The sequence below is a fragment of the Aquarana catesbeiana genome, linkage group LG10, assembly GCF_042186555.1.
Source record: "Aquarana catesbeiana isolate 2022-GZ linkage group LG10, ASM4218655v1, whole genome shotgun sequence".
NCBI lineage: Eukaryota > Metazoa > Chordata > Amphibia > Anura > Ranidae > Aquarana > Aquarana catesbeiana.
In genome coordinates, this window is record NC_133333.1 from 41,300,590 (window position 1) to 41,324,705 (window position 24,116).

At 47.0% G+C, this 24,116-nt stretch overlaps 1 protein-coding gene across 3 annotated transcripts in view; it reads right to left on the reverse strand.

Moving 5' to 3' along the window:
- Nucleotides 1-5,049: 5,049 nt before the first annotated feature.
- Nucleotides 5,050-24,116, reverse strand: part of LOC141110621 (uncharacterized) — a 36,595-nt gene continuing 17,528 nt past the window's right edge. Inside the window, exons 4-6 of one of the 3 annotated variants that reach the window (XM_073602061.1) lie at nucleotides 8,667-8,819; nucleotides 5,746-5,853; nucleotides 5,050-5,365 (exon numbers count right to left, since the gene is read on the reverse strand). In XM_073602061.1, coding sequence (XP_073458162.1) covers nucleotides 5,187-5,365; nucleotides 5,746-5,853; nucleotides 8,667-8,819 — 440 coding nt within the window. In that variant the 3' untranslated portion in view covers nucleotides 5,050-5,186. The remainder of the gene's footprint in view (nucleotides 5,366-5,745; nucleotides 5,854-8,666; nucleotides 8,820-24,116) is intronic. The other 2 variants (XM_073602063.1, XM_073602062.1) reach the window with 2 other exon arrangements.

The window sequence follows — 24,116 nt, forward strand, 5'->3', positions numbered from 1 at the left end:
TTCATCAATATCCGCACAACCCTACTACACTCACAATCTTCCTGAGGCAAAGCAAGGCGGGGAGTGCACAGATCAAACAGTACCTGCTGCCACCTCAGTGTTCTCTACATGTACAGAAGTCTGTGGAAAAGGACTCTGCGACAAATCCTGTGCAAAGATTTGCTTGGTTCATGTATACCCCAAAGGTCAACCTAAAAAGGCCATAAGACTGTATACTATTCTGGATGAGCAGAGCAACAGATCTCTTGCAAGAACAGTTTTTTGAATTGTTGAACATAACAGGAGATGCTCTACCTTATACCCTGAGCACTTATGCTGGCACTACAGAAGTCTTAGGTAGGAGAGCCAGCAGTCTAGTAGTTGCTCCCCTAAATGACAATGTGGAAATATTCTTGCCCACTATCACTGAGTGCAACCAAATCCCAAGCAACAAAGAGGAGATCCCTACTCCTGAAGATGCCTTTCACCATTCTCACTTGAAGGACATACCTGACAAAATACCAGCCCTCAACGAAAGTGCTGATATCCTGCTGTTACTCGGCCGAGACATCTTAAAGGTGCACAAGGTTCCTCAGCAAATCAATGGTCCATATAATGCACCATATGCTCAGTGTCTGGATTTAGGCTGGGTCGTCATAGGCAATGTTTGTCGAGACAAAGGCAAAAGGTCTTACTCAGTCTCTTCCTTTAAAACACGTCCTGTCAGACGGACAGACTACTTGTTCTGCACAACAACCACATCAATATAATGTGAAAGATAGACTGTTTGAAAAATGTGCACAACAGCACAGCATACAAGATGATAAGAAAGCCCTTAATGTCTGGGATGATGACATCGGCAACACAGTGTTTGAGGTAACCACTAAAGACAATGAGTTGGCAGCTACCATAGAAGACAAAGAATTCTTGAAAACCATGAGTAAAGAGTTCTACCAAGATGATTCCAACAGTTGGGTAGCACGTCTACCATTTTGTACCACAAGAAAGAGACTACCAAATAACAGAGTGAAACGCATTAGGAAGTTCTCTATGCCTGAACAATGGCACTGTGTTCCCACTAACTTCAACCCTGCTGATTGCGGCAGTCGTGCAGTACCTACTACTGCATTTATGGACACTTTATGGCTATCTCCACCAGTACTCTTGAATGATAAACTCATCTCAAGTTCTAGAGATTCTAATGCCGCGTACACACGGTCGGACTTTTCGTCTACAAAAGTCCAACGGACGCTGACGGACTAAAGCTGGCTGGTAATCCGATCGTGTGTGGGCTTCTCCGGACTTTCAACGGACTTTTTTAGCCTCAAATCCGACGGACTTTAGATTTGAAACATGCTTCAAATCTTTACGTCGTAAGTACGACGGACCCCGAAATCCGCTCGTCTGTGTGCTAGTCCGACGGACAAAAACCCATGCTAGGGCAGCTATTGGCTACTGGCTATGAACTTCCTTATTTTAGTCCGGTGTACGTCATCACGTACGAATCCGTCGGACTTTTGTGTGGTCGTGTGTAGGCAAGTCCGTTCGTAAGAAAGTCTGCCGCAAGTCCGCCGAAGGTACGTCGGAAGTCTGTTGGACAGGCTGTCGGACTTTTGTAGACGAAAAGTCCGACCGTGTGTACGCGGCATAACTGTGAACTGGTTCATCCAGAATCTGATAAGGAAATCAGAGCTGTTACCACCACACTCAACACCTCTGTGAAGCCAAGGGTAAGGCTGAGTCCTCACCGCTTTGAACACTTTTCTAAGTGGTCCTCTGTTGTACGAGCCATTGCACGTCTTATTCACATTGCTCATCAATTTGCAAACGGCTCTAGCACCGGAAAAGAGTGCCACAAGTGGAACATCTGTAAAGGCCCTCTCAAGCAGAAAGGGTTATCATCCAATGTGTCCAACATGAAGTGTACTCACAAGAGATTGCTATCGTTTCAAAAGGTCTCAACCTATCTAAGAATAGCCCTCTGTACAAATTAAAACCAATAATTGATCACAACCAGTTACTTCGAGTTGGTGGTCGCATTGGAAGGGCGAATTTGTTTAGTGAAGTCCATCATTATTCCAGGACATCATCACATTACTGCTCTGTTAGGCATTTCCATGAGCAAGTTTAGCACCAAGGACATCACTTCACAGAAGGAGCAGTAAGGTTTGCAGGTTTCTGGATCGTCGGGATGAAAAGGTGTATATCCGGGGGCGTAACTACCACCATAGCGACCCATGCGGGCGCTATGGGGCCCGCAGCCGAGTGGGGCCCAGTGAGGATAAGAGCACCGCTGGCACAGTCTCCCAGCCAGGGGAAGAGAGAGGAAAGTTAAGAAGCGAGCTGTCCGTATCAGCAGAGAGCTGAATTGCCCGATGTAAGAGCTTTCATTAGAACTTCCAGTGTTCCCTGGGCTCACGTCACATAGCGCCACCTTTTGGCCCGGTGCCTTTGATAGACAGAACGCCGATCCAATGCGGGACATGTGACTTCATCAAAGGCGTCGGGCCAAGAGGTGGGGCTATGTGACGATGAGCCCCGGAAAGACAGGAAATTCAAATGAAAGCTATTACAGCGGGCAATCCCGCTCTCTGCTGATCCGGGTGGCTTGCCTCTTCCTCTGCATAAGTGGCGCTGCATGGGGCACAGGCAGACCAGGCTGTATTGGGCACAGGTAGGGATGAGCTTCGAGTTCGAGTCGAACTCATGTTCGACTCGAACATTGGCTGTTCGCAAGTTCACCGAACAGCGAACAATTTGGGGTGTTCGCGGCAAATTCGAATGCCGCGGAACACCCTTTAAAAGTCTATGGGAGAAATCAAAAGTGCTAATTTTAAAGGCTAATATGCAAGTTATTGTCATAAAAAGTGTTTGGGGACCTGGGTCCTGCCCCAGGGGACATGGATCAATGCAAAAAAAAGTTTTAAAAACGGCCGTTTTTTCAGGAGCAGTGATTTTAATAATGCTTAAAGTCAATCAATAAAAGTGTAATATCCCTTTAAATTTCGTACCTGGGGGGTGTCTATAGTGTGTCTGTAAAGGGGCGCATGTTTCCTGTGTTTAGAACAGTCTGACAGCAAAATGACATTTTGAAGGAAAAAACTCATTTAAAACTACCCGCGGCTATTGCATTGCCGACAATACACATAGAAGTTCATTGATAAAAACGGCATGGGAATTCCCCAAAGGGGAACCCCGAACCAAAATTTAAAAAAAAAAATGACGTGGGAGTCCCCCTAAATTCCATACCAGGCCCTTCAGGCCCACCCGGTTATTTAAGAACTGTCAGACGAGGAGCGCCGTCACACAGCGGGAGCCTCCCTCCATGCCAGCATGGATTGCGGAGCGGCCCGGAGAAGAAAATGAAGAAGAACAGAAGAGAAGAAAAGAAGAAGAGAAGAGCGGGAGCCTCCCCCCTATGCCATGGGTGCGGAGCGGCCCGAGGAGAAGAAGATAGAAGACGCCGCGGAGGAGATGCTGGACGAGAACGCCGGAGGAAGAACCAGAAGAGCCAGAAGAACCAGAAGAACCAGAAGATGAAGGAAGATAGAAGAAAGAAGAAGCATTTAAATAAAGGAATTGTCAAAAACTGTCTCTTGTCATTTTTAACATTTTTGACACTTTTTTCGTGAAATGGTAGGGGTACGCTTCCAGATTCCGATAAGCCCCCCGCCCGCAGACCCCCACAACCACCGGCCAGGGTTGTGGGGATGAGGCCCTTGTCCTCATCAACATGGGGACAAGGTGTTTTGGGGGGCTACCCCAAAGCACCCTCCCAATGTTGAGGGCATGTGGCCTGGTACGGTTCAGGAGGGAGGGGGGGCCGCACTCTCGTCCCCCCCTCTTTTCCTGCGGCCTGCCAGGTTGCGTGCTCGGATAAGGGTCTGGTATGGATTTTTGGGGGGACCCCACGCCGTTTTTTTTTTTTTTTTTTGGCGCGGGGTTCCCCTTAAAATCCATACCAGACCTGAAGGGTCTGGTATGGAATTTAGGGGGAACCCCACGTCATTTTTTTTTTTTAATTTTGGCCGGGGTTCCCCTTAATACCCATACCAGACCTGAAGGGCCTGGTATGGAATTTAGGAGGACTCCCACGTCATATTTTTTTTTTAATTTTGGTTCGGGGTTCCCCTTTGGGGAATTCCCATGCCGTTTTTATCAATGAACTTCTATGTGTATTGTCGGCAATGCAATAGCCGCGGGTAGTTTTAAATGAGTTTTTTCCTTCAAAATGTCATTTTGCTGTCAGACTGTTCTAAACACAGGAAACATGCGCCCCTTTACAGGCATACTATAGACACCCCCCAGGTACGAAATTTAAAGGGATATTACACTTTTATTGTTTGACTTTAAGCATTATTAAAATCACTGCTCCTGAAAAAACGGCCGTTTTTAAAACTTTTTTTTGCATTGATCCATGTCCCCTGGGGCAGGACCCAGGTCCCCAAACACTTTTTATGACAATAACTTGCATATAAGCCTTTAAAATTAGCACTTTTGATTATTCATGTTCGTGTCCCATAGACTTTAACGGTGTTCGCATGTTCGAACGAACTTTTTTCCTGTTCGCATGTTCTGGTGCGAACCGAACAGGGGGGTGTTCGGCTCATCCCTAGGCACAGGTCACGCTGTATGGGGCACAGGTCACGCTGTATTGGGCACAGGTCACGCTGTATTGGGAACAGGTCACGCTGCATTGGGCACAGGTCACGCTGTATGTGGCACAGGTCACGCTACATTGACACTAGGGCAGCTGTGGGGGGGGGGGCTGCTTGCAGGGGGGCCCCATACAACATTTTGCTATGGGGCCCTGCCATTTCTAGTTACGCCCCTGTGTATATCATTCATACTCCACAAATGTGTCAAGTGCCAAAAATTAAGAGGAAAGCACCTACAACAACAGATGGCAGAGCTGCTGGCTGACCGATGCGGGAATTAATTCTGCGGGAGTTGTTTCTTCATGACACATCATTAAGGCAATGGCATTGTGCAGTGTATTGCATATACCAATTACTGTGTGTAATAATGACAAATGCAGATTGTCTTTGAAAAAACAAAGTAACACTGATGATGAGTTAAAGATTTTATTAACATGCATTTAGCACATCTACAGTTTGATACATCTCAATGCTGTTTCAGTTGTCATTGTTTCTAAAGCAACCAAAGCTTATGACGTTTTACACATGCATCAAAGTCCTAACATAAGATCAAGCTTGGCTTGCAGCTGCGTTGGTTGTTTTTTTTCTAGCAGGATCAACTGGTATTGCAGGGGTACACGTCATCTCTATTGCTTCTAATTGCTTTCCTCCGACTACAACTCCAAGCCCTATTTTACAACCACCTTCTGTAATGCAGCCTTGTATTGACATTGGTACTTTCTTACCATCTGCAAATCAAGATAAGATTTTATTTTTACCAAATACTTCTAAATAGGGTACAGTGAATAATGTTGCTAAACTTGATTTGCTCTGAACCTTGTCACCCTAAGACAGGTAATTTGTTACTTGAAGGATCCCCAGGTAAAAATAGGAGAAAACCCCTGAAAAAAGGAAAATAATGCAACCATCACATCTAAGGATTAGTAAGCTGCAATATTTTTCATTTTTGTTTTAGGATTTGGTTGTTCCAAGCTGGAACTACATCAAGGTGGGCAGGGACAGATCCTTAAATTATAGTAAGGAGATCTGACTGATGGACTCTTCATTGAGTGAAACAATATAGGGTAAATTAACCCACTAGAAATGATTGCTTTGGAGGGATTTGTACCTTTAAAACATGGGAAATTCCTTACATGATTGGACGGTTCAAGTGACTTGAGACAGAGGAGACAGGAGGGATCATTCCCTTTTCCTATCACATACAGTATGTAGAATTCTAAAATCCAGATAGGGATAAAAGAGGATGAAAAGGGAAGGATCATTTGTTTAATGTTCAATAGTAGCAAAAATGTGTTCGTGATTGCTTGATTTTTTTTTTTTTAAATGTAGTTTCTATGTAAAATATTGTACATATGCAGTCTAAACTATATACAGGGTTCATTTAATATTTATTTCATTTAAGTAGGCAAAGGAACTCTGTGTTGCACCTTAAAGTAAAGGGGATCTTTGGAGCCTTATACCATTCTTATGGTCAATGAACCTTAAAGTGAATCAAAATGTATGGCAAGGAGTACATTGCTCCATATAAAGTATCTCACAAAAGTGAGTACACCCCTCACATTTTTGTAAATATTTTATTCTATCTTTTCATGTGACAACACTGAAGAAATTACACATTGCTACAATGTAAAGTAGTGAGCGTACAGATTGTATAACAGTATACATTTTCTGTGCCCTCAAAATAACTCAACACACCATTAATGTCTAAACCGCTGGCAACAAAAGTGAGTACACCCCTAAGTAAAAATGTCCAAATTGGGCCCAAAGTGTCAATATTTTGTGTGGCCACCATTATTTTCCAGCACTGCCTTAACCCTCTTGGGCCTGGAGTTCCCCAGAGCTTCACAGGTTGCCAATGGAGTCCTCTTCCACTCCTCCATGACGACATCACGGAGCTGGTGGATGTTAGAGACCTTGCGCTCCTCCACCTTCCATTTAAGGATGCCCCACAGATGTTCAATAGGGTTCAGGTCTGGAGACATGCTTGGCCAGTCCATCACCTTTACCCTCAGCTTCTTTAGCAAGGCAGTGGTCATCTTGGAGGTGTGTTTGGGGTTGTTACCATGTTGGAATACTGCCCTGCGGCCCAGTCTCCGAAGGGAGGGGATCATGCTCGGCTTTAGTATGTCACAGTACATGTTGGCATTCATGGTTCCCTCAATGAACTGAAGCTCCCCAGTGCTGGCAGCACTCATGCAGCCCCAGACCATGACATGCTTGACTGTAGGCAAGACACACTTGTCTTTGTACTCCTCACCTGGTTGCCGCTACACACGCTTGACACCATCTGAATCAAATACATTTATCTTGGTCTCATCAGACCACAGGACATTGTTCCAATAATCCATGTCCTTAGTCTGCTTGTCTTCAGCAAACTACAGGCTTTCTTGTGCATCATCTTTAGAAGAGGCTTCCTTCTGGGATGACAGCCATAGAGACCAATTTAATGCAGCATGCGGCGTATGGTCTAAGCACTGACAGGCTGACCCCCCACCCTTTCAACCTCTGCAGCAATGCTGGCAGCACTCATACGTCTATTTCCCAAAGACAAGCTCTGGATATGACGCTGAGGATGTGCACTCAACTTCTTTGGTCGACCATGGCAAGGCCTGTTCTGAGTGGAACCTGTCCTGTTAAACCACTGTATGGTCTTGGCCACTGTGCTGCAGCTCATTTTCAGGGTCTTGGCAATCTTCTTATAGCCTAGGCCATCTTTATGTAGAAAGAACATCCTTTTTTTCAGATCCTCTGAATTCTTTGCCATGAGGTGCTACGTTGAACTTCCAGTGACCAGTATGAGAGAGTGAGAGCAATGACACCAAACTTAACACACCTGCTCCTCATTCACACCAGAGACCTTGTAACACTAATAAGTCACATGACTCTAGGGAGGGAAAATTGCAAATTTGGCCCATTTTCACTTCGTGGTGTACTCACTTTGGTTTCCAGTGGTTTAGACATTAATTGCACAGTACATGTTGGCATTCATGGTTCCCTCAAGGAACTGTAGCTCCCCAGTGCCGGCAGTACTCATCCAGCCCCAGACCATGACACTCCCACCACCATGCTTGACTGTAGACAAGACACTTATCTCTGTACTCCTCACCTGGTTGCCGCCACACATGATTGACACCATCTGAACCAAATAAGTTTATCTTGGTCTCATCAGACCACAGATCAAGGTTCCAGTAATCCATGTCCTTAGTCTACTTGTCTTCAGCAAATTTTTTGTGGGCTTTCTTGTGCATCATCTTTAGGAGAGGCTTCCTTCTGGGACAACGGCCATGCAGACCAATTTGATGCAGTGTGCGACGTATGATCTGAGCACTCACAGGCTGACCTCCCCACCCCTTCAAACTCTGCAGCTTTGCTGGCAGCACTCATACGTCTATTTTCCAAAGACAACCTCTGGATATGACGCTGAAGACGTGCACTCAACTTCTTTGGTTGACCATGACGAGGCCTGTTCTGAGTGGAACCTGTCCTGTTAAACCACTGTATGGTCTTGGCCACCGTGCTGCACCTCATTTTCAGGGTCTTGGCAATCTTCTTATAGCCTAGGCCATCTTTATGTAGAAAGAACATTCTTTTTTTCAGATCCTCTGAATTCTTTGCCATGAGGTGCCATGTTGAACTTCCAGTGACCAGTATGAGAGAGTGAAAGCGATAACATCACATTTAACACACCTGCTCCCCATTCACACCTGAGACCTTGTAACACCTAACAAGTCACATGACATCGGGGAGGGAAAATGGCTAATTGGGCACAATTTGATCATATTCACTTAGGGGTGTACTCACTTTTGTTGCCAGCGGTTTAGACATTAATGGCTGTGTGTTGAGTTATTTTGAGGGGACAGCAAATTTACACTGTTATACAAGCTGTAGACTCACTACTTTACATTGCAGCAAAGTGTAATTTCTTCAGTGTTATCACATGAAAAGATGTAATAAAATATTTACAAAAATGTTGTGCGATACTGTTTATGTGGTAATCACAATAGAATCATAATTGCGATAGATACATACCGGACAGCTGAACAAGTGACCTATACTTCAAACACTCAAATTCATTCCCACAGCACAATACCATTCCATTGCTTTTGCAGCCATCAGTAGATGTATTCACATAGCAGCTTGGACACATGAAGTTGTTTAGTGGCATTTTATCATGACATTGTTCTGGAAAATAAAAATAAATTAATACATTTGCTATCTATCTATCTATGTACATACCTGGGAACTTTCCAAGCGAGTTTTGGGTGGAGGTAGTTGACCTGCACAGAGTTCCCACCTCAACCCAATAGAACACTTTTGGGATGAATTAAAGCGGAGACTGCAAGCCAGGCCTTCTCATCCACATCAGTGCCTGACCTCACAAATGTGCTTCTGGAAGAATGGTCAAACGTTTCCATAGACACACTCCTAAACCTTGTAGACAGCCATCCAAGAAGAGGTATAGCTGCAAAAGGTGGGCCAACTCAATATTGAATTCTATAGACTAAGACTGGGATGCCATTAAAATTGATGTGCGTGCAAAGGCAGGTGTCCCAATACTTTTGGTAAAATAGTGTATATATATATATATATATATATATATTATATTTTGTAGGCAGAACTCCTGAGACTGGCCCTGTGCTCACCTTTAACTGCTGTCACTTTCAAATACAGAAGCCAGTAGAGGAAGTTTTCTGCAATAATCTCTTCCTCTACCAGTTTCTGTGTTCACAAGTGACAGAGCAGCATCTTTTCTGGTGGCTTACACAGAACCCTCTCTGCCCTGCACCAGTGGCTGCCCATCCATAGGGGCGCACGGGCGACACCCATTCCCCCCCCCAGGCAGTCACAAAAAAAGTAAATAAATCATTTTTAAAAAAAGGCCCTTTAAAAAAAAAATGTCCTTAAGTGCACTATGGGAAGTGCAACATCTATGCAATCACGAGATTGCAGACAAGACACTTCATTTGCAGGGTTCTGACCTGCCTTGTGGCGCAATCCATTGCGCCGGAACACTTCCGTCCGTAGTATCACTATGGATGCATTGTTCTTGTTTGGCACCACCCTCTGACATGGGCAGTGCTTTCCCTCCGAGTTACGATATCACTTTCGGTTTCCCTGGCCAGTGATAAACCGGAAGTGATGTCAGCAGCTCAATGGAATGCACAGCTCGAACTGAGCTTTTTATTCACAGCCCTCCCTCCTCTCTACACTGACACTTCCATCCCAGCCTGAAGCATGGGCAACTATGGTTGGCAGGCTAGCCTTGCAGGATGTCCCTGAGTTGCTGGACATGAAGAAGGGTGACAGGGTGCTGGACAGTTCCGACTCAGGACTCCCCCAAAGTCCTTGTCCCAGCAACTGACTGGGCCCAGCAACAGCAGACAAGTCCTCTGATAGGGAGGTGTCCGGGCAGACAGTGCCTGTGGTGATTACAGTCCTGTCTATGTACTACAGGTTATTGGGCTGTCACATAAGAGCCTGTATAGATATAACCTCATGGACTCTAGGGGGCACAAGGTGTACAAGGGCACACTGTGTTCCAGCAATGTGATGTTCATTGATGATGTGATCATTGGTGATCAGTAATGAGATGATGATCAGTGATGCAATGTGATGATAATCAATGATGTGAACAGTGGTGATCAGTATGCTGTGATTCTGGGCTGTATACTCTGCTGTGAGTCTGGGCTGTATACTCTGCTATGAGTCTGGGCTGTTTACTCTGTTGTGAGTCTGGGCTGTTTACTCTGCTGTAGGGATGAGCTTCGTGTTCGAGTCGAACCCATGTTCGACTCGAACGTCGGCTGTTCGATCGTTCGTCGAATTGCGAACGATATGGGCCGTTCGCGCCAAATTCGTGTGGCGCGTCACGGCCCATAATTCACTGCGGCATCGCAGTGCATTGCTGGCTGATGATTGGCCAAGCATGCACTATGACCCGCATGCTTGGCCAATCACAGCGCCGTCAGTAGAGAGAGCTGTAATTGGCCAAAGCCAGGGTGGCTTTGGCCAATTATGGCTCAGGGGATTTAGTACACACCCCACACTATATAAGGCCGCCTGCACGGCGGCCCTGTGTAGTGTGTGTTCCGGTGTGCTGAGAGATAGAGAGAGAGAGAGACAGTGTCATTTGATTTGAGTTAGATAAATTAGGCAGAACAGTCAGTCAGTTAGCTGCACTTACAGTGTATTGTGTATATATATGCATCCCAGGTGTTGCATATATATATATACACTGTATTCAGTTTAGCTAGATCCGTTCCTGTTATCTTCTATCTAGACTATTTACATTTAGTGCAGTGCGTCCTGCTCACAGTGTTCAGCTAGATCCGTTCCTGCTATTTACATTTAGTGCAGTGCGTCCTGCTCACAGTGTTCAGCTAGATCCGTTCCTGTTATTTACATTTAGTGCAGTGCGTCCTGCTCACAGTGTTCCGCTAGATCCGTTCCTGTTATCTTCTAGACTATTTACATTTAGTGCAGTGCGTCCTGCTCACAGTGTTCAGCTAGATCCGTTCCTGCTATTTACATTTAGTGCAGTGCGTCCTGCTCACAGTGTTCAGCTAGATCCTTTCCTGTTATCTTCTAGACTATTTACATTTAGTGCAGTGCGTCCTGCTCACAGTGTTCAGCTAGATCCGTTCCTGCAATTTACATTTAGTGCAGTGCGTCCTGCTCACAGTGTTCAGCTAGATCCGTTCCTGCTATTTACATTTAGTGCAGTGCGTCCTGCTCACAGTGTTCAGCTAGATCCGTTCCTGTTATCTTCTAGACTATTTACATTTAGTGCAGTGCGTCCTGCTCACAGTGTTCAGCTAGATCCGTTCCTGCTATTTACATTTAGTGCAGTGCGTCCTGCTCACAGTGTTCAGCTAGATCCGTTCCTGTTATCTTCTAGACTATTTACATTTAGTGCAGTGCGTCCTGCTCACAGTGTTCAGCTAGATCCGTTCCTGCAATTTACATTTAGTGCAGTGCGTCCTGCTCACAGTGTTCAGCTAGATCCGTTCCTGCTATTTACATTTAGTGCAGTGCGTCCTGCTCACAGTGTTCAGCTAGATCCGTTCCTGCTATTTACATTTAGTGCAGTGCGTCCTGCTCACAGTGTTCAGCTAGATCCGTTCCTGTTATTTACATTTAGTGCAGTGCGTCCTGCTCACAGTGTTCAGCTAGATCCGTTCCTGTTATCTTCTAGACTATTTACATTTAGTGCAATGCGTCCTGCTCACAGTGTTCAGCTAGATCCGTTCCTGCTATTTACATTTAGTGCAGTGCGTCCTGCTCACAGTGTTCAGCTAGATCCGTTCCTGCTATTTACATTTAGTGCAGTGTGTCCTGCTCACAGTGTTCAGCTAGATCCGTTCCTGCTATTTACATTTAGTGCAGTGCGTCCTGCTCACAGTGTTCAGCTAGATCCGTTCCTGCTATTTACATTTAGTGCAGTGCGTCCTGCTCACAGTGTTCAGCTAGATCCGTTCCTGTTATCTTCTAGACTATTTACATTTAGTGCAGTGCGTCCTGCTCACAGTGTTCAGCTAGATCCGTTCCTGTTATCTTCTAGACTATTTACATTTAGTGCAGTGCGTCCTGCTCACAGTGTTCAGCTAGATCCGTTCCTGTTATCTTCCTACTGACAGGCAGGCTTGTCTGGTTACAGTATATAAAGCTACCTGAAGAAAATTACAGGTGTTCTATTTGATCCTATTAGTACCACGGTCAGGCAGCTAGACTATTTACATTTAGTACAGTGCGTCCTGCTCACAGTGTACAGCTAGATCCGTTCCTGTTATCTTCCTACTGACAGGCAGGCTTGTCTGGTTACAGTATATAAAGCTACCTGAAGAAAATTACAGGTGTTCTATTTGATCCTATTAGTACCACGGTCAGGCAGCTAGACTATTTACATTTAGTACAGTGCGTCCTGCTCACAGTGTTCAGCTAGATCCGTTCCTGTTATCTTCCTACTGACAGGCAGGCTTGTCTGGTTACAGTATATAAAGCTACCTGAAGAAAATTACAGGTGTTCTATTTGATCCTATTAGTACCACGGTCAGGCAGCTAGACTATTTACATTTAGTACAGTGCGTCCTGCTCACAGTGTTCAGCTAGATCCGTTCCTGTTATCTTCCTACTGACAGGCAGGCTTGTCTGGTTACAGTATATAAAGCTACCTGAAGAAAATTACAGGTGTTCTATCCCAGCTTAGTGCAGCTACAGGCCATTAGTATGTCTGGAAGGCCAAGAAGGAGAGGCAGACAGTCACAAGCCAATAAGAGAGGGCAAGCAGGCTCTGTGTCTAGTGCTGGTCGTGGAGACGGTGCATCCTCATCAGCACGTGGCCATGGGACACGCTTGGCCTTTTTTTCGGCAGCTGGCCGTGTTGAGCCGCAACATGCGGAAGACTTGGTCGAGTGGATGACCAAGCCGTCCTCATCCTCCTCATCCTCTCTCACCCATGCCCAGGGTGCTTTGTCTGGCAAAGCAGCGGCCTCTTCCCTCAGCTCAATGTCATCAGTGACTCCTTCCCTAGCTCCACCATGTCCTCATGAGGATTCCCTCGAACTGTTTGACCACAGTGTTGGGTACATGCTCCAGGAGGATGCCCAGCGTTTGGAAGGCTCTGATGACGATACTGAGCTCGATGAAGGCAGTAACATGAGCATGGACAGAGGGGGTGCCCAAGAAGGACAGCAATCTGGCAGTCATGCTCCCCCTGCTGCAGCATACTGCCAGGTTTGCTCCAGTGATGAGGAGGGAGGGGATGATGAGGTCACTGACTCAACGTGGGTGCCTGATAGGAGAGAGGAGGAGGAGGAGGAGGAGGAGGCGGCGGCACATCACCAACGAGGCAGGATGCCCTCCAGGGGCCAGCCTAAGGGCAGCACATTGACTGCATCACACCCCAAAGCTCCACATGTGCAGGGCGCTGCAGTCTCTGCACGTTATTCAAAAAGTTCTTTGGTGTGGGCCTTTTTTGAGACGAGTGCATCAGATCGCACCGCTGCTATTTGCAACATATGTCTCAAGCGTATCTCGCGTGGCCAAAACATCTCCCGCTTGGGTACCACATGCTTGACCAGACATATGTTGACCTGCCATGCAGTTCGTTGGCAAGCGTATCTAAAAGACCCACACCAAAGAACAAAGAGGATCTCTCCTTGCTCCTCATCAGCTGAGATTTCCAACCCCACTAGACCTTCAGTCCTCTCTGAGACCTGCAGTGAGAGGAATGAAGGTGTAGAATTAGGTGTGTCACAGTCAAGTACTTGTGGGTAATCTGCTTTTGGTACACCGACGTCAGATTGTACCAGGCAAATTTCCCTGCCCCAGCTGCTGCACCGCCGAAAGAAGTTTGCTCCCAGCCATCCACATGCCCAGCGGTTGAATGCTAGCTTGGCAAAATTGCTAGCACTTCAACTGCTGCCTTTTCAGTTGGTAGACTCTGCCCCCTTCCGTGAGTTTGTGGAATGTGCGGTTCCTCAGTGGCAGGTACCCAAACGCCACTTTTTCTCACGGAAGGCGATTCCGGCTCTCTACCGCCATGTGGAAGGCAATGTCCATGCCTCGCTGGACAGGGCGGTCAGCGGTAAGGTGCATATTACCGCTGACTCATGGTCCAGCAGGCATGGACAGGGACGTTACCTAAGTTTCACGGCGCATTGGGTGACTCTGCTGGCAGCTGGGAAGGATGCAGGACAAGGTGCAGTAGTGTTGGAGGTTGTTCCGCCACCACGCCTCCAAAATGCTGATTGTGACACACCTCTCTCCTCCACCCCCTCCTCTTCTTCTTCCTCCATGGCCTCTTCCTCGGAACCAGCGGTGCTCCGTAGGCGTTCAAGGGGCTACGCAAGTACACAGGCCAAAAGATGCCATGCGGTGCTTGAGCTGGTGTGCTTGGGGGACAGGAGCCACACTGGGGCAGAGGTTCTGTCAGCTCTGCAGGGGCAGGTTCAGAGGTGGTTGACGCCACGCCAACTTAAGGCAGGAATGGTGGTTTGCGACAATGGCACCAACCTCCTCTCTGCCCTCCGACAGGGACAAATGACCCATGTGCCCTGTTTGGCTCACGTCCTTAACTTGGTGGTGCAGCGGTTCTTGGGCAGGTACCCCGGCTTACAGGATGTCCTGAGGCAGGCCAGGAAAGTCTGTGTGCATTTCTGCCGGTCATATAATGCCAGTGCTCGGCTGACGGACCTCCAAAAGGAGTTTAACCTGCCCAAGAACCGCCTAATCTGTGACATGCCCACCAGGTGGAACTCAACGTTGGCCATGCTGCAGCGGCTGCACACGCAGCAGAGGGCCATCAATGAGTACCTGTGCGACTATGGCACCAGGACAGGGTCAGGGGAGCTTGGTTTTTTTTCCCCACGCCAGTGGGCCATGATCAGGGATGCATGCACTGTCCTGTCACCATTCGAGGAGGCCACGAGGATGGTGAGCACTGACAGTGCATGCATCAGTGACACTGTCCCCCTTGTCCACCTGTTGGAGCACACGCTGCGTGGAATAATGGACAGGGCACTTGAGGCAGAACAGAGGCAGGAAGAGGAGGACTTCCTTAGCTCTCAAGGCCCCCTTTATCCAGACAGTGTTCCTGCGTGCCCGCCGATCACACAGGAAGAGGACGAGGAGGAGGAGGAGGAGGAGGAAAATTGTGTCAGTATGGAGGTGGAGCCTGGCACTCAGCATCAGCAGCAGTCTTTAAGGGATCAGTCCCAAGGAACACATGGACTTGTACGTGGCTGGGAGGAGGTGGCTGCGGACGTTGTTGTCCTTAGTGACCCAGAGGACTCCGGACCAAATGCCTCAGCAAACCTACGCTGCATGGCCTCCCTGATCCTGCAAAGCCTGCGTAAGGATCCTCGTATTCGTGGTATCAAGGAGAAGGACCAATACTGGCTGGCAACCCTCCTTGATCCACGTTACAAGGGTAAGGTTGCGGACCTTATCTTGCCATCGCAGAGGGAGCAGAGGATGAAACATCTTCGGGAGGCCTTGCAGAAAGGTCTGTGCAATGCGTTCCCAGAGACTGGGAGGTTACAAACACCTGTTTCTGGTCAACGTGTTGCTGAGGCTTCGGTCAGTCAAAGAAGGAGCGGTGGAGAAGGTGGCCGTCTGACCGATGCGTTCAGACAATTTTTTGGTCCGCAGCCCCAAGGTATGATCGGTTCCAGCAACCATCGCCAGCGTCTGTTTTACATGGTGCAGGAATACCTAGGGGCAAGATCTGACTTGGACACCTTTCCCACCGAAAATCCTCTGGGTTACTGGGTCTTGAGGATGGATCACTGGCCAGAGCTTGCACAGTATGCAATTGAGCTACTGGCCTGTCCTGCATCCAGCGTTCTTTCGGAACGCACATTCAGTGCTGCTGGAGGCGTGGTAACCGATCACAGGGTGCGTCTGTCCACCGACTCGGTCGATCGGCTGACCTTCATAAAAATGAATGAGTCTTGGATCACCACCAGCTACCAAGCACCTGATGCTGATGTAACCGAATAATTTTTTTTGAAATCTCAGATCCCTTCAAAGACTGCCTATGCTGATGCTGAGTGACTATCCCTGAGTAATTATCCTCTTGCTCCTCAATCATCACGCTGATAGCTTGTAAGAACATTTTTGGTTCTGGGCGCCACCAGCAGTGCCTAAGGCACAATTTTTCAGCCCCTGTTTAACAGGGGCGTGTAATTACAATTTTTGATGTAATACTTTGCAGCAGGGCTCGTTCCTGCATTCCAACTAGAGTGTCTGTGAGGGGTTGCAGTGTTGTGGCACCAGCACCAGTGCCTAAGGCCCAATTTTTCTGCCCCTGTCTAACAGGGGCGTGTAATTACAATTTTTGATGCAATACTTTGCAGCAGGGCTCGTTCCTGCGTTCCAACTAGAGTGTCTGTGAGGGGTTGCAGTGTTGTGGCACCAGCACCAGTGCCTAAGGCCCAATTTTTCTGCCCCTGTCTAACAGGGGCGTGTAATTACAATTTTTGATGCAATACTTTGCAGCAGGGCTCGTTCCTGCGTTCCAACTAGAGTGTCTGTGAGGGGTTGCAGTGTTGTGGCACCAGCACCAGTGCCTAAGGCCCAATTTTTCTGCCCCTGTCTAACAGGGGCGTGTAATTACAATTTTTGATGCAATACTTTGCAGCAGGGCTCGTTCCTGCGTTCCAACTAGAGTGTCTGTGAGGGGTTGCAGTGTTGTGGCACCAGCACCAGTGCCTAAGGCCCAATTTTTCTGCCCCTGTCTAACAGGGGCGTGTAATTACAATTTTTGAAGCAATACTTTGCAGCAGGGCTCATTCCTGCGTTCCAACTAGAGTGTCTGTGAGGGGTTGCAGTGTTGTGGCACCAGCACCAGTGCCTAAGGCCTAATTTTTCAGCTCCTGTTCAACAGGGGCATGTAATTACAATTCTTGATCTAATATTTCACAGCAGGGCCCTGTGAGGGCTTACAGTGTTGTGGCCACAGCAATACCTAAGGCCCAAATTTCTGCTGAGTATATAGGGCAGGACCCTACTTTCAAACATCTAACTTACAAACGACTCCTACTTGCAAACGGAAGGAGACAACAGGAAGTGAGATGAAATCTACCCCTAGGAAGGGAAATTCTCTCCTGTAAGAGTTAATATGGGAAAACAATTTCTCCTTTCCACTGATGCTTTCCAATCCTTGTTCCACAAAAAAACCCAAATTTTCAAAAAACATTTTTCATTGGGACAAAAAAGTGAGGTGAAATCTTCTGAAGAGGAGGAAAGACAGCAAAACAAATGTCACAGGGGTGATAACCCTTCCCTATGTTTTCCAAAAAGCTTAGAAAAGATTTTTTGGCTGGAGCTAAACACGTTAAAAATGTTCAAAATTACAAACAGATTCTACTTAACAACAAACCTACAGTCCCTGTCTTGTTTGCACCGCCTGTATACTGCTGTTCAGAGTATATAGGGCCTGGTGGCCCCACACCTTTCCTTATTTTAATTTGGGTGCGGGGTTCCCCTTAATATCCATACAAGACCCAAAGGGCCTGGTAATGGACTGGGGGGTACCCATGCCGTTTGTCTCACTGATTTTCATCCATATTGCCATGACCCGACATGACATTAAACCCGCAAGCAGTTTTAAATGAGATTTTTTCCTTTAAAAATGACATTTGGTGCAGGGACTGTTCTAAACATGGGAAACACGCGTCACTTTACAGGCATACTATAGACACCCCCCAGGTACGATATTTAAAGGAATATTTCACTTTTTTTTTTTTTACTTTAAGCATCATTAAAATCACTGCTCCCGAAAAAACGGACGTTTTTAAAAGTTTTTTTTGCATTGATACATGTCCCCTGGGGTAGGACCCGGGTCCCCAAACCCTTTTTAGGACAATACCATGCAAATTAGCCTTTAAAATGAGCACTTTTGATTTCGAACGTTCGAGTCCCATAGACGTCAATGGGGTTCTAACGTTCGTGCAAACTTTCGGTCCGTTCGCGGGTTCTGGTGCGAACCGAACCGGGGGGTGTTCGGCTCATCCCTACTCTGCTGTGATTCTGGGCTGTATACTCTGCTGTGATTCTGGGCTGTATACTCTGCTGTGAGTTTGGGCTGTATACTCTGTCCTGTGATTCTGGGGCTGTATACTTTGTCATATGATGCTGAGCTGTATACTCCTGACACTATAGGTGGAAGCAAGTGGAATACAGGGGACGGAGTGGGTGGATGCTATAGGGATTGGGCTTATAAGTGGGAGGGGTCAAAAAGGAGGGGCGGGTCTGGCGCCCCAACATCCTAAAACGTCACCACTGCCCTGCACATCCATATAATATCAGAGGAGGAGGTGAGGGGATTTACACAGCCATACAATTCTAGCGGCAGTGGACTTCTCCACTCCTTGTTAAGTTATAGCTGCTCATCTGCAACAGCCTCTTTCTCTGCCACTCTGTAGGAGGAGGAATTTTTGGGGTGGGGGATTAGCTCTGTCAGACGAAGGTCATTTGTGGTTGTACGGTTGTTGTCTGTGTGTTACCTACTTTCTCTGTGATGCACACCCTTGATAAGAATCTGGTATGTATTTGGGGGTGTGGGCCCCACCTCATTTGGTAGCAGATGCAGTTTGCTTATTTACCGTTAGATGACTCTGTTGCAATTTTGGTATGGTAAGGGAAAAGTTATAAGCAGGTGTTAGCTCCCTTTTAGAGAAATCCCTCCCTAGGGATGCCAAGATATAGACCTTCACTGAGATGAGCTAAGGGGCCCTTTGTGGGCTGAATTTCCAGGAGAGGTGGTATAGATCAGGATTTTTCAACCAGGGTGTTATGTTAACTCCCATGCAGTGCGACTCTGCAAGGAGAGAGGGAGCACACCCCGCATGGCTCTCTCCTGCAACTATATGTACTATTGTCAGCAAAGCAGAAAGCTGTGAGTGCCGCCTGCCTGCGTCCTACCAACCGATGACTCTTCATCAGTAGGGAAGATGGCTAAAAGATGTGTACTTGTGCTCTGCACTGAAATAACTGCTAAAGAATGTTTAACCTTTCACATTGCATTCTGCTCTGAAGATTCTGATAGTATGTCAAATGTGAAATGGCATGGGAAATAATGTAAAGATGTGAAGGTGCAGTAAAGTGCTGAAAATGCATTCATGTGTGGACATTCCTTTATTAAGTGTTAGTCACAGGGCTAGGAATTTGTGTGTGGGCCTCTAACCAGGAGACATATGGTGGCTACAAAACAGTTGAATGAGTGTTCTAATCAAAAGGAGAAGAGGAGTTGGACTGGTACAACTTGGTGCCAATATCTGACCATACTATCAGAATCTTTAGTGTAGAACGCCATATGAAAGGTTAAACATTCTTTAACAGTTATTTAAGTGCAGAGCACAATTATACATCTTTTAGCCATCTTCCCTCTTGCCTCTCCTCCTTGGCAGCACCAAAGCATTGGGACCACTTCCCTATGTAACTTTGCCCAGCAGAAACTTCTCCCTGATGACATCCATTCTCAAGCTTCCACCGTTACTCTTAACCCCTACACATTATTTATAAAACAAAGGAAGCTTGCAGGGAAGCTTGAAATAACGACATTGTAATGGCCTTTTCTCTTTTCCTTCGTAAAAATATCAGTTTTGCTATATTACTTTGTTCACAAATGCATCACTTGCCTGTCGGGTTTAGGGGCATTTTTAATGTTGCACTCTCAGCAATATTAAAGTCACTGCTCTGCAAAATTGTATTTGCAATGGTGAAAGTCCCCTGGGGCAGTTCCCCATGCACTTCTTTTGCCAATCCACTGGCTATTAGCCTTAAATTGGAGAAAATTGATTTGACAGATTCAGCTCTTATTGACTTCAATGTGGTTTAGACTAGGCATCAGAACTTTTAATATGTTTGGCCACACCTCTGCAAACTGAGGATGCAGATAAAACAAGGAAGAAGAGGTGGGTCTGGTGGCCCACCTTTATGCTGCAGTTCAGGGAAGGCCATAGCAGAGCTTTCAGTGCTCCATGGAGAGAGGGAGGCCCAGAATGATAATGGAAGTATGGAATGGTAATGAAGGGCTGGGCATGACAAGGTGGAACTGGAGACAACGGAGGGTTAAAAGTAAATGGAAGTAAGAGGGAGGGGATTGAAGTTAACTTAGGGGGTGGAGTGATATAAAAGGAATAGGCGGGGTTTGGGCAGGAGCAGTGTGAAGAGACAGACAAAGGGGAAGTTGGACACAGACACAGGGGGAGAGAAGCAGTTTTGCAGCAGCACGGCAGACATAAATTTGATTCTAGCACGGCTGCGAACGGCGGCGGCTACAAGAGGGCAGGACTGGCTACAGGCACAGGTAGCGGCATTGCCTTCGGACGAGGCGGGGGGGTCCAGCGCGGGGGGGAAGCGACGCCACGCGCCAGGCGGTCTTGGCCGCCTGAGCGTTTTTCACCAGGCCCCTCAAGCCGAACAGCTTGCCCTAATAGGAGCCCGGGAATGGACCCGTCGGCTCCCCCAGCAAAACGGGTGGCCGCCGCCACCCCTGGGGGGACCGGACGGAATCCTCAGCAATGGCGGAGCTCGGGGGCGGGGCTTCGGGCCGTAATGGCGCCCGAGCATTGACACCCAGAAGACAGGACATCGGTAGCACGATCCCCCCCGCAGCACAGGCATCTGCTAGGGGGGAGATCCGACCGGGGAGGAGCGGGGGCCACGGCTGGAGGTCAGCTACCTGATGCTGCTGGCAGCCCTTCAGTGTCAAGCAGAAGATTGGAGCCAGGAGAAGACAGAAGGAGAGGACCAGGGGCCAGCAGAGGAGCCAACAGTGGGGGACAGCAGGGCACGGCAGTCGGTGGTCGCATGGAGAGGGGGAGAACAGCCACAAGATGGAAATCCACAGCCTCCAGACAGGCTTCGCCTGGGAGGTCACTCACGCCGATGCTCCAGGCCACGGAGGTACGGTCAGAAGGAGAATTGTCAGGATCGGATGAGGATGTGCGCCAGGATATCGCGCCATCTGGAGGGTCCAGTGCAGTGGCGATGGGGAGCAGACCCAGTCAGCCTGGTAAGTCACATGTTTTACCTGATCTTGTTATTAATGATGATGGTGGTAATTTGTTAGGTATGGGGGATAGAGGGGCCACGAGGTCTCCTGGGGGAGCTGTGGGGGCCACGGCGGGGGGACCGCCTGGCCTAGGGGGGACAGGCGTTCAGCCTGTCGCCTCCGGGACAGGGGGACCGTTGCAGGAGTTACTGGGGGAATTAAGGGATTTGGTTCAGCGATTTGCAACCAACCAGACGGTGCCAGCAATAGTGGCACCGTGGGTTGGAGGACAGGTTGAGAAGTCGGGTACTGGGGGGACCCCGGGGACAGGGGGTGAAGCTGTTGCCACATCAGACGCAGGGGTGTCGGGAAATACCATCACGGGGCAATCTGCGGTGGAGGTCAGGAAGGATGTGGTCAGGATAGCAGATGCAGCGAAAAGCAAAGTCTATGTCTGCTATGAGGGCCCGCTGGGGGCACATTTAAAACAAGATGTTTGTGAAAAGATCGTAAAAGGTGAGTATGTTGAAATTTTCTCCTTGTTACCGCTGGAGAAGTTCAACTTAGACAGGGTGAAGCCGGACGATTCAAAAAAGAGGACGAGGAGAAGCGGAGGTATCGGTTGATCCCTAGGACTTTTGGGAATTGGTTACAGGCATTCACCATTATGGCGAGTGTAATAGGTGAGAAGAACCAATGCTCGGCATTGTTTTGCTACATGGATGCCATCGGTGAGGCACATAGGGTGTATGGGGGCACTGCGTGGCTTCGTTATGATGAGCAATTTAGGCAAAGAAGGGCGGTTAGGCCGGCTCTTAGGTGGGACCATAAGGATATCAGCTTATGGATGCATTTGATGTCTTCCGCCAGGGTACCAAACCAGCCTTTTCATGGGGGGGCCGGGGGATCGTCCACCTCTGGACTCCCGGCCGGGAAAAAATTTGGGGTGTGTTGGCAGTTTAACGAAGGATCCTGCAAGTTTGGGGGATCCTGTCGTTTTAAACATGAATGTTCAGGATGTGGGGGGAACCACGCTTTGTCACACTGCTTCAAAAAAGGAAAGAAGCCAGGGGAGCCTGCTCAGAAGAGGGACAACGCCGGTGATGGAGGTAAGGATGCGGCCTTTCTTAAATAGGTATCCGGATAAAGAGGCAGCGAAGGTGTTGGGTGATTGTTTTTCAGTGGGTTTCAGAATCCCATGCTCTCTGGCAGCTATACCTCTGACCAAGAATTTACGGTCAGCATTGCAGAATCCTGGGGTGGTTTCAGAGAAACTGGCCAAGGAGGTTGCGTTGGGGCGCATGAGTGGGCCTTTTGCAACTAAGCCGCTACAGGATTTGGTAGTGTCACCGTTGGGAGTGGTGCCTAAGAAGGAACTGAATAAGTTTCGCCTTATTCACCACCTCTCGTTTCCAAAAGGGGCATCTGTGAATGATGGTATCAATCCTGAGGATTGTACAGTGTCGTACACATTGTTCGATGCAGCAGTGGGATGGGTGAGGCATTACAGTCAGGGGGCGCTCATGGCAAAATCGGACATTGAGTCGGCATTCCGTTTGCTCCCAGTACATCCGGACAGTTTTTGGCTGTTGGGTTGCTGTTGGCAGGGGGAATTTTACATCAATCGGTGTCTGCCAATGGGTTGCTCTATATCTTGTGCCAAGTTTGAATCTGACAGAACCCACAAGCAGCAACACTCCCACACGCAGAAGAATGGCATCATCTTCACCTTCAGGCAGCACCCAGAAAATTCCAGAACAAAATGGGAATCATCATTCTCACAAAAGAGGCCGTTATGCCACATCATCCATGGACCAAGAAGATTCAATGGACTGATATCTCTTCATTTATTATACTAAGAGATGGTTCTCTATAAAAAACCTATATTTATAACTGAATGTAACTACATTCTGATAGTCACACACTGTGTGGGATCATGTTACATTCCAGTTATATTTCTTATTACTTCTGATTCATATAGCCTTAGAATATATAAGTGAAATAAGGAAATTCTTGTTCAGTTATATATTATCAGGTAATAACAATAGATTTATTACTTTTTAGGACAAATATGTTCAATAATCCAGAAGTAATGGAAGCTTTTGTTTTTTTTTTTTTTCTTTCTTTTCTTAAAACAAATATATTATTACCTAACTAGTTCCTAGAATTATGTTTTTGTTTATTCTAATCTGAAGCAATACAACCTCAATTTTATGAGTTAACATATCTAAACAGTTACATATGAATAAAATATGTAATTGTTTACTCTAAAAGGGTTAAAATCCCAAAATAATTCAAACTATCTTCATCATTACCAAAGTTATTAACAATACCTTTCTAACTGAATTATTTAGCCTAGGGCAAGACTAACCATATACAACCACCCTGGAATAAATAATTTCAACAAAAACTATATTCTGCACTCCAACTAATGAAACATCATTTTGATGTCTTTTGACATAGCACTTCTCTCCTGTAAGCGGAAGATCCGTGTACCCCCATTAGCCCTCCTCATTCTCCCAACCATATTATGTGGGAGTGTGATGAAGGCACTTATTCCCCTGAGAGAGATATTAATTCCCTTTACGGGTAAATTGTGATTACTTGCAAAAAATAATTTATACAATTATCATCTAATCTCATATGTTTTTTGTTTACTCTTTACTCCAGAATTCACTGGTTTCTTTTCTATCTATTCATCTCTTCAGTCCACACAGGTTGATCTGCGCAGTCAGCTCTGCATAACAAAAAGTAAGTCAAAACTATTTGATCTATTGCCATGGCACCACTGAATATACTTTCCCTGAATGTTCAGGGAATAAATGTCCCTCAAAAAAGGACCAAAGCCTTCCGTACTTTCCATAACAAGAAGGCTCACATAGTATGCCTCCAAGAAACACACTTCACCAAAGATTCTACTCCAAAATATATTTCTCCTTTTTATCAACAAATTTACACGGCTTCTGCCTGTACCAAGC